Here is a 10,884-nt window from a genome sequence, read left to right as displayed (position 1 = left end):
ACAGCTTAGAAGAAAAGTCTTATTAAGTGATCAAGGGTCTTTTGGTCACTCAATTTAGACTGTGGGATTATACAAGTTCAAAGGACTTAATTGATCAAACTTGCTTTTAATCAATTTAAATCAGAGGGTTTGATTTGATTTAGAATCTTTAGGTTAGAACCTAATCTAACGGATATAGTTAATCAAACTATTCTAAGGGATCATGTTAATGGTTATTCAAAGTTGATTAAAAAATCTATGTCAAAAATCCCTAAGAGAACATGCAATTATGTGGTTAAGATACCAAAATAACCCCTAATAGATAAAATGGTCGATTACAAGAATATTGATATTAAAAGGTGAGGAATGAGCCTATATAAGGGATATTAAAAAAAGAAAAGGACAAGAGACTATTAAAAAAAACATTTACAAAAGTTAATCAATTATTTGAGATTTTCTTTAACTAGACAAAATAAACCTTTTAGCGTTTTTCTAGTAAAATTGTTCATATTGTATAGTTAAGAATTCGTAGAAAAATAAGATAGAAATATCCTTAAACAAATACAATAAGAAAAAGCATAAAAAAGCAAAACCCAAAAGAAAGAAAAAGCTATAAAAAACCATATACCAACCAACAAAACCATATTTCTTCCTAATCCTTCCACCTTCATTTCTCTCCTTTCCTTCCATTAAAACGAAAATGGATTCAGCTCCACCATTGTTGGAGCTAGACCTTAACAACCTTAAAGCCCTCAAAATCCTAGGTAAAGGTGCCATGGGCACTGTCTTCCTCATCCGCCACCCCACAACCAACAATAACAACAACAACCTCTTGGCCCTTAAAGTCGTCGACAAAACCTCCATGCACGCCAAACTCGACGCCGAACGCCGTGCCCGTTGGGAAATCCAAGTTCTGTCAACGCTCTCCCACCCTTTTCTCCCTTCCATTATAGGCATATACGAATCGCCACAATTTCTTGCATGGGCCCTACCCTATTGTCCAGGTGGTGATCTCAATGTCCTCCGTTACCACCAACAGGACCGCGTTTTCTCTCCCACTGTTATTCGATTCTACCTGGCTGAAATCATCTGCGCTCTCGACCACCTTCATTCCATGGGCATCGCTTACCGTGACTTAAAACCCGAAAATGTCCTTATCCAGCGTTCCGGCCACGTTACCCTCACCGATTTCGATCTATCTCGAAAACTCAAACACAAAACCGATAATAAGATTGTTTCAACATTGTCTTTGCCTGATTCGAAGGTTCAACAAGCTTCCAGAAAACACCGACGGAACTTCTCTCGCTGGATCCAACTTCTTCCAAAGGAATCTTCTCAGTATTATCATCACCGGATGAATGGATTGAGTTTGAAGAAGACAATGTCAGCAAGAGTTAGCCCAGTGAGCCGTCAGAAACAGAGTTTCTCAAACGGCGAACGGTCGAACTCGTTCGTTGGAACAGAGGAATACGTTTCGCCAGAGGTTGTTCACGGCGATGGTCATGAGTTTTCTGTTGATTGGTGGGCGCTGGGGATTCTGACATACGAAATGTTATACGGTAGAACACCGTTCAAGGGGAAGAATCGGAAGGAAACGTTTAGAAATGTTCTGACGAAGTCGCCGGAGTTCGTTGGGAAAAGGACAGAGTTGACGGATCTGATAGAGAAATTGTTGGAGAAGGTTCCTACGAAGAGATTGGGTTATAAACGTGGTGCTATTGAGATCAAAGAGCACGGGTTCTTCAGAGGGGTTAATTGGGAAATGTTGACGAAGGTGGTGCGGCCGCCGTTCATTCCGTCCAGAGATGAAATCACCTTTTCTGATGGAAAGGGCGGTGTGAATATTGTGGATTATTTTCAGCGGTTGAAACCGCCTTCGCCGATGCGTAATGTACCTTTGCCGTTACCGTCGCCGCCTTGTGATAAGTTTAGAAAAAATGTTTCGCTAACGGCATTCTGATGCACGTGCGAGTGCTTCATTGCACGTGTAAGAGTTAGTTTTTTTTAGCATTTTTATTGTAACTGTAATTCCTGTGCACAGAGAAATTGAATAACACTATGATGTTTAAATAGTGTGCTCAAATGTTATTAAATACTCAGCTTTCTGATAACATCAATATGTTTTGAAATTTTTGGCATTGTCTCCATTTCCAACATACTTTTTTTTTTTTATTGTTCTATTCATAAAAAGTGTTAAGTTTGAAGCATAACTCAAGTGCGTTACCTGATTATCAATCGGTTAGAATAGCGTCTCATATGCATTTCAGTAGATGAAGAGAAAGAACTTACTAGATTGGATCTTTAACGCGGTGGTCTTCTGGAGTCGGCGCCGACGAACAACACTCTGCGTTTCACGCTCCTCAAGTACGTGATTCCTTGTTGCGGATCTCTTACTTCTGTTGTGTATGACTTATTCTGTGATCTTGATGAAGACAGTGATGGAAGGGTTCGAACGCACATATGCTTGAGGAAGAAGATGCAGGTTGGGAAGGATTCGGTCTGAGAGTGAAAGTTGGAATCTGAGAAGAAGCCTCCAAAAAACCGCCCCAAGCCAATGATTGAGGTGTCTTCTTATACTCTTTTCTCTATCCTGTTAGGCCTTTCTCCCTCTGTTAACATGCTCTGCTCAATTCTGTTATAGGTGGTTGCAGGTCCTTGTTCAGGGTGATTGCAGGTGCTGTTTTGTTCTGCAATTGGAGGGAATTGGAGTTCTCGGTTGAAGAAACAGGTTAGGGTGAAGAAGATTGAAGGTGAAGAAGAAGATTGGTGTGAAGAACGATAAGATGGGTGTGAAAAAATCTCTCTCAGAAGGAGGCTTGAGGTGTTTATATAGAGCATTCATCTTAACCGATTCGGGCAGACCTTCGGGCAATTAGTCAGTTAGTTAGACTGTTAGGTTAGTTGATAATTATATTATGAGGTTCTGTTGATTAATTGAAAAAAATCTGTTATGAAATTCAATGCGAAATTAAGTCGAAAATTCATGTTGAAATTAGTTAGTCAGAAGTCAGAATTCAGTTAGAGTTAAGTTCAAATGAAATGAACAATTCAATTCACTCTTCCCTTTTGAAATGCACATGCTGTTAGTGACAGGTTGAGATGAAAATTAACTTGAAATTATCAATTGGTTAGTAGTTAGTTACAAATGCAAATGAGTTGTTAGTTGAAATCCAAATGAAGTGTACAATGCTTTGAAATGAAATTAATTAGCTGATTGGAATGAAATCTGTTAGTTAATGTGAAGTGGAAATTATGTTGTGTTATTTTGTTAAAAAAGTGTAAGTTGGATAGGAAGAATTGCAAGCTATATTGGAACCCTGTTATGAATGTCGGCATCGTTATTTTGTGTTAGAAAAGTTTCCTGTTAGTTGATGTTGATTATTGCTATGTCAGTATGCTAAGTTAGGTTGTTATTAATGACTTTTATATGTAAACATTGATTAGGTCTACAACTGTAATTGATTAAGAGTCAATTCACTATATGTAATGAAATACTGAGCCAAGTTATTTAGTTTAGAAATGGAAGTTAGTGCCATTTTATGGAATGTATGCAATATGTTGTTATGATGCTTGAAATGAGTCTTGTATGAATACTAATGGGTTGGTTTTATGCAGGTCTTGGCATTTCATAGATATTGGGACATGGAAACGAAATGGTCAAGATGTGAAGCTGTTTTCTGAAATATGAAATCTTTTCTCTACTTGAATTGGAATGTTTTATGGATTGGTTGCTTGCGCTTCGAAGTGTTTGGAAGTGCGAGTTTTGGAATGTCGTACTTGGAATACCGTGGGATTAGCATTTCTGTAGGAATTGTAATTTTTCTTGTAATAAATTGTGAATTGAAATTGCTTTAATCATGTAATTTTGTAGATGGAAATGGTTTCTAACTTGTAAATCATTGTAACCTAATGGAAATTAGAATAATTAATGTATTGAAGTGGAATTAAATCTTGTATTTCGTCTTGGTGTAAGTGAATGGTATATGAACTCACTGACTTATATGAATGTAACCAAGAGTTTGAAAAGTTTAGTTGTGACTTGAATTCTTCAACATGTGTGAAACCATTAAATTGGGTATTGTGGTGGATGTTAGAAAATTTGGGTGAAATGTGCATTTATTCATAATGAGATGGAAAGAAAATTGACTTGTAAATGGAAGCTTTATAGAATCTTGATTGTGAAGGTTGAGTTTGAAATTTAATGGATGAACATTAGAATTTGAAAGTTGGTTTATGTATACGAATTTGTTAGTCATGACTATGCTACACTCGAAATGGTTAACACATGTGAATGATTTATGCTACACTCGAAATGGTTAACACATGTGAATGGTTTAGAGTGAAATGAATACAATGAAGTGTACCAAGTTGAAACATGGAAGTAAGTAATGGAAGTGGCTTTTGAATGACCATGGCATGATACTTGTAGCATAACGGTATTGAAATTGATAATTCAAAGCCCATGATGAAATTGTGCGAAATAGGATGGCCTTAACCTGAATTTTAGAAATGAATCTGGGACATTGAAATAGAAAATGGTCAAAGGTGGTCCAGTTTGGTAATGAATCAAGGATTTTGAAATGAACGACTTATGGAAAGTGGTTGACCTTGGTCAATTAGTCGACCGAAAAGTCAACAGTTAACCAAAGTCAACTGGGGACTTGCACAGGTGGGCCTGAATCTTGGTTGAACGAAGATGGACCAAAAATGAGGACTCATATATGGTTTGAAAGCCCCGATGGATGGAAAGCAAACCAAAGCCCAGAGGATTAATGGATTGGTACAAGCATGAATTCATGGCCCAAGAATTATTAATCCACACCATATGCATAGGAGACATGATCTTGTAAGAGTTAGGAGGATGTGGGCATGAAGGACAAGATGATGGGGATGAGACTTCCCCAAACACCAAACCCCTTAGAAGTACAACCAAGAATCAAGGTTGGGTGTATAAATGAATGTTAAAATGTAGGCCTTAGGAGTTAAGATCCCAAAGAACCAAGTAGATAAGGTTTCCACTCACCTGACGGGAAATACCATGATCTTTGGGCCAAAACCCTGATTTTTGTTGACCATAATCTTGAATCTATGATGTTTGTTAGCATGGGTTAATCATGAATGAATGATGCGCATGAAAGAGTCATGAATGAGTGTCAAGTCACAAGTCAGATGAAAAGCAAAAATGGAGGGCAAGTTTTAGGGTACTACACTTGGGAATTGAGAGGACAATGGAGTCCTAACTACTCTTTTTCTCCCTCATAGCACCTAGATCTAACTTGTTTGAATCATTAGATGTTTTAAGGGGTAAAGTCAAGTGTCGGGTCCTCAGGCTAGGTACGACCGACAACCCAAGTACTTGAATGTTGTGTACAAGCACGTACACCCCATTTTGCATTCCAATTTGTTATGAAAATGGTTTTGAAAAAGGAACTTGATGTTGGATTAAGTATTTGAATTTATTATGAAAAGTGTGAGTGAAGAATGGAGGTGAGATATAGAATGAGTTTGAGAAAATAATGGAGAAGAGATGTGAATAATGGATCATAGAATGGATGGGGAATATTTGGCGTTGAATCAAGTATTCACATTGCAATGGTGTGAGTTTTATTTGGAAAACAACTTGACGTTGAATCAAATACCTTTTGTTTCTTTTGAAATACTTTATTTATCATTTTGTATTTTATCTTTTTTGATTATCATGCATGGTGAATTAACTATAAAGCAATAAATCTAAACTATTACATGACTATGGGATGGGGGAACATTTGACCCACAATGGGGGGATGGATCCACACAATACAACATACATGGGAATGGAAAGAATTATACAAGTTACAAACTATCAAACTATGTACCATGCCTAAAGCATATAATGGCATGATACTTCAAACAATACAAGGCTATTGAATGAGAATGAAACGGTTTGGAGCATGGCTAGCTAAGAGTGAGTTTGAATCTCAAAGTCACACGTGGACACAAAACAACAAACGGGTTATCATGAGATTAAATCAAATGAATGAGAATGATGCGACAATATGTAAGCACATTCAATGATTAAAATCGATTCAAAAGGGAATGAATTAATCAATGAAAAGTAATCAAAGATCTATCATGTGATCATGGCAAATGAAATTAAGCATATAAGACATTCATTACCTAAATTGAAATGAGAATTTCAATTTATCAATATGACCACAAACTAAATAAATCAATTAAAAGTCAATTAAAGTGAATATTAATTCTAAAGGTTAAAATCTATATCAAGAATTGAATTCTAATCTACATGATGATACAAATCAAAATACGATATAGGGATCAAAATGGAAATTAAACCTAAAATCGAATCATGGTAAAAGTCAACAATTAGCCATATTATCTAATCTTGAATTAAATCAACAAGCATGGATTAACCAAAACCTAATGGCAAGTGATATCAAATCAAGACATGGTTAATCAACCATGGAATCAAATTCTGAAAAAATAAAGAAAAACTTAACCTAATCTAAAACTTGATTAAACCTAATTATCTAATCCCAATTAAACTTGAATTAAGCTAATTACACACTAAAAGAATGAATTGATTTTTAATTCTTAAAATCAAGAACTTTTGTAATTTTAACTTGGATTAACGAAACATAATCATGATTAGCAAAAAAAACAGGATTAAAATAAAATTAATTAACAATTAATCTAAAGATTAATTGATTAGCATGGGCCAGGGGGGTATGAATGATTTGGGGAGTATGAAGATGACAAATTTCTTGGGCCTAAAGGCCCAAGTTCTCAAATACCGAAGGATCGGGTTCCATAGCCATCAAGGGAACCAAAACACATTCTGAAGAGAACTTGGCCGACGAACAACAATCCGCTTGCACATGTCCGATACACCTCATTCATCTTCGTCGGGATCCGAATCCCTCATTTGCACGCGCCGACCGCCACAATCCGGAGTGTATGCTGGTGTAGGTCTATGTTCACGGCTTGAGAGGATTTATGCTATGTAGGGATTAAGCACTGGTTTATGGATATGTTATGTAACCTTGAATTAAAATTCCTTTCATTGGTTTGTAATATTTGGTTTATGTATTGAATTTAAAATGTACTTTGGTTTGAATTTTTCAAATGGTTTATGGTTTAGTTTCACATTTTGTTATGAGGATTGGTTAGGAAATTGTAATTGTTGAAATGAACATTTTCTGAGTTGGTTCATGTTTCACTTGCAGGTATATTAAATTGACTTCCGTTTGGAAAAATGAATGCAGGTCAATGCATGGATTAAGCTTGTGAGGCTTGAATTGGACATCGGATAGGCTTTTAAAGCTTGAATTAGCTTGTGCTTTGTAATTGGCTTATGTTGTATTGAAATAATGGAAATTAAATGTAATGAATGAAATGGTATCAATGTGTATATGGAAATTGAATCAATGCATTAATTGGTGAATTGAACAAATATGAATGAAAGGATCACTTGAAAATGGAAATTGGATTAAAAGATGGGCATGTATTGATTTTAAAATGGCTTAAAGTATGAAAATGGAATTAAAGATGGTTAATGGAATTTAGATTAAAATCTTGTAATTCTCTAAATGGAATGACAAGTTGAATTTGGTTTGAATGATTGATTAGTACATGACATGGGAAGATTGAATGAATGTATAATCAAGGTTTAGAAAAAAAACGGAAAATGGCTTAAACAACGCAAAATGGTTCATGGTTCACAAACATGATTTAAAAGGTGAGAAATGACATTGGTTTCAAAAAGAATCATGGTGGGTCGAAGATGGATTATGGAGACATGGAAATAGAGATTAGGGTTTGGGATGTGTAAATGATGAGTTGACTTTGGTCAACTGGTTGACCAAAAAGTCAACAGTTGACCAAAAGTCAACTTAGGTAAAAATATGCATTTTCTTAAGGGCAAATGAATGTGGACCACAATGCCTTTGAAATATGCCATGCTATTGACTTATCTTGAACCAAAGGATGCGAACCAAGCAACAGATCTTGAACATATGAAGCCTTGAATGAATCCTAATCAATGAATCATAACCATGAATATTTATTCAGTAAATGAACCATCCATAATGGACCAGATGAATCAAATGGATCCTCAATCTTGAATGCACCCACCATAGATGATAACGCCACAATCAATAACTATGGTTTCAGGGACTTGACTTGATCTTGATGATGCCCACACTCAATCATCCTTGAATCAAAATCATGACCACAACTATGGTCCAAGAATCAGGGTCTCAAGCTATGCTCCATGATGAATACATGTAAGATGAAAAGTTCCAAGACAACCATGTCCATCACATGAATCCTAGCCTGAAGACTTAACCTTCATTCCATGTCTTGTGTGATAAAACCCTTGAACCCATGGTTTTATGTTTTTCAAATGCAAGTGGAATGTGTTATGATACAATGAATATGTGGATGAGATGAATGCTTATTAGGATATGCGAATGCTTAGGGTTAGTGACCTAGATGAACTTGTGAAGGGTAAGGTGAATTTTGGGGTATGACACATCGTCTGTTGGAATCGATTTCTAATTTTCGTGTTTTCCAAGATTGAATACTCCTATCTCGATTCATTGATTCGAAGCTTTCTCAACCTAGTAGATCAGAGTTTTTGAAATCGAGAATCACAAATCGACTTTACTTTAGTAGTAAATCAACTCTGATTTTCTGAATTTCCAAATCTAATATCCAGATCTTCGGACAATGGAAGGATCTAAAGTCACCCGCTTTGCAAGAAGTGGTTGTCGTTTCTGCTTCTCAAGCTGCAAGAGATCCATGGCCTCCTCCTTAAGGTGGTGTGAATCAGGTAGTTGTGAACACTTAATTACATCCAGATCTCCTCCAAGCTCCTCAGATTGTAGGATCCGTTTCGTAGTTCCAATAAGGTGGGCCTTGACTCAGACCTCTAACACTACCATTGACCTCAAGACTTAAAGCACTACCTGATTTCTATTTGTTACAAGCGAGCCTCAAAATACAAGGCGCAAACGAATTGTTGAACAATATGTATAAAATAGTTCTACAGCAGAACTCACAAACGATAAAAGAAATAATACTTTGTCTCAAAGAAAGCTTGTACAACGCGAATCTAAAGGGGAACACAGTGCATGAAGTTGCTTCCAAGAGAAGTCAAACTATCGTCTGTGAGCCAGTTGCATCACAAAGAGACACAACTCCAAAATATCTTAATCACCAAAAGAGCAAGAGAAATCAAATACTCCTCACAGTCCCAGGGGAGGCTGAGCTAGTCATGTTTCTCTAAAGAAATAAGTGGAGAAACCGCTGGTGAAGAATCCATGGAAGCATCCTCTTTATGCATGTATCTTAGACAACCAAATATAAAATTCGTCGAAAAAATCTCCAAATCTAAAGGAGTACGACGATGAGGGAGATCCCAATGAGCATATATAACATGTTGATGACCGTTTGAACTACTCCCATGCTAACAAGGTAGCAAAGTGTAAACTATTTATAGTAACAATGATAGGATCTTCCAAACTCTAGTGCAAAGCTTTGTTGGATGGGAGCATTGATTCGTGGATCATTTTACGCGAGAGCTTCAACGCTCATTTCAAAAATTGGAAAAGGCAACTAGTGACAATAGTTTCCCTTAATGAGATAACACGGGGTAAGAAAGAGAGCTCGTGGTCGTGCATCGACTGTTTCACGCAAATAGTTATGGAAGTAAGAGGAGCTAAAAAGGGTTTTAGGTGTTGGATCTTTGAGATAACTCCTTCAAGGAGAAATTAAGGCGTCGTGATGCACATAGTTTTAAAGAGATGTTGAATATAATGTTGCTCTTCATTAACCTTCAGAAGAAACTTATCACCCAGGTTGACAACCAAGGAGTTGCTGATGTAGGTTCTTATCGATCATCCGAGAAAGATTATAACAAGCAATGGGAAGAATCTAACCGCAGGTCCTGTAACACCTCGAAGTTTGATTAATTTATTTAATCGGATTATTCGTGTTTCTATTTAATTATTTTGAATGTGATACATTTTTAATTAAATATATTATGAGTTGTATGTGTATGTGGGGTATGATCGGGTGTAGTGAGAATATTGGTGGGTTGATAGAATGATTAAAATAATTAGAATTAATTAGAATTAATAGTTGTTTTTAATTAATTAATTAAAATTTAATAGAAATTGAGGTTTTGGGTGGAAATAGGAACTATGAAGAAATAAGGGAAGTAGTGAGAATTATAAGAAGAGTTAGGCCAATGTGTAATTAACAAAAGATTAAATTAGGTTTTCAGAAATAAAAAGGGGTTAGTAGAGCTTTCGAGGGGGGATACGTAAAGTGATAGCTTTGGAGAAAAATAGACTATAGCTTGAAGAAGGAAGAACTCAAAGCACCGACATTAATTGAATTCGGAATTTTTGCTAGGACTCTGAGGTAAGGGGGGATTGTTTCGTATATTGGTGTAATTGATGAAGGGGCAACGATGACTCCTTAGTCCTCTTATAGGTTTTCTCTTATTTTGTCATTGTTGATTGTGTGTGAATTATTGATGATGAATACATGTATGACCTATTTTCATTGATGTGGTGGTGTGAAATTATGCACTGTATTATGTCAATTTGATGATGAAAGCATGCGAAATTTGCAAATTGTTATTGTTAATTGATATGTTTGAGTTTTCAAAAGTATGACCTTAATTCATGATAAATTTGTGAAATTAATTATGAATCTATGTGAAATTAACATGTCTATGTGTTATAAATGGTATATGATTCGTTTGTGGTCGAATTGGATGTTTTAAGTGCAAAATCGAAGCTTTTATGAGGCTTTAATGGTGGAAAATCGTATTTTTCAAGTTCTGTCTGAGCGATCTCGCTCAGCGAGGATGAGGTTCGCTTAGTGAGCTACTGTTTT

General features: G+C 36.1%; 1 protein-coding gene and 1 long non-coding RNA gene across 2 annotated transcripts; both read left to right on the top strand.

The window, feature by feature from the left end:
* Positions 1-567: 567 nt before the first annotated feature.
* Positions 568-2,090, top strand: LOC127085842 (serine/threonine-protein kinase UCNL). Its single transcript, XM_051026393.1, has one exon. The coding sequence runs from the start codon at positions 680-682 to the stop codon at positions 1,937-1,939; it is 1,260 nt and encodes a 419-aa protein (XP_050882350.1). The 5' UTR covers positions 568-679; the 3' UTR covers positions 1,940-2,090.
* Positions 2,091-6,707: 4,617 nt separating this feature from the next.
* Positions 6,708-7,421, top strand: LOC127082898 (uncharacterized). The gene is made up of 2 exons (XR_007788256.1): positions 6,708-6,979; positions 7,203-7,421. It is a non-coding gene; the product is annotated as an uncharacterized LOC127082898 (long non-coding RNA).
* The last annotated feature ends 3,463 nt before the right edge of the window (positions 7,422-10,884 follow it).

The sequence above is a fragment of the Lathyrus oleraceus genome, chromosome 5 (genome assembly GCF_024323335.1).
Source record: "Lathyrus oleraceus cultivar Zhongwan6 chromosome 5, CAAS_Psat_ZW6_1.0, whole genome shotgun sequence".
Classification (NCBI taxonomy): Eukaryota; Viridiplantae; Streptophyta; class Magnoliopsida; order Fabales; family Fabaceae; genus Lathyrus; species Lathyrus oleraceus.
The sequence above is the reverse complement of the archived record's forward strand: the minus strand, read 5'-3'. Positions and strand labels throughout refer to the sequence as shown.

Coding starts and splice junctions, on each gene's coding strand:
- LOC127085842 (XM_051026393.1), top strand. CDS start 680: ATGGATTCAGCTCCACCATTGTTGGAGCTAGACCTTAACAACCTTAAA.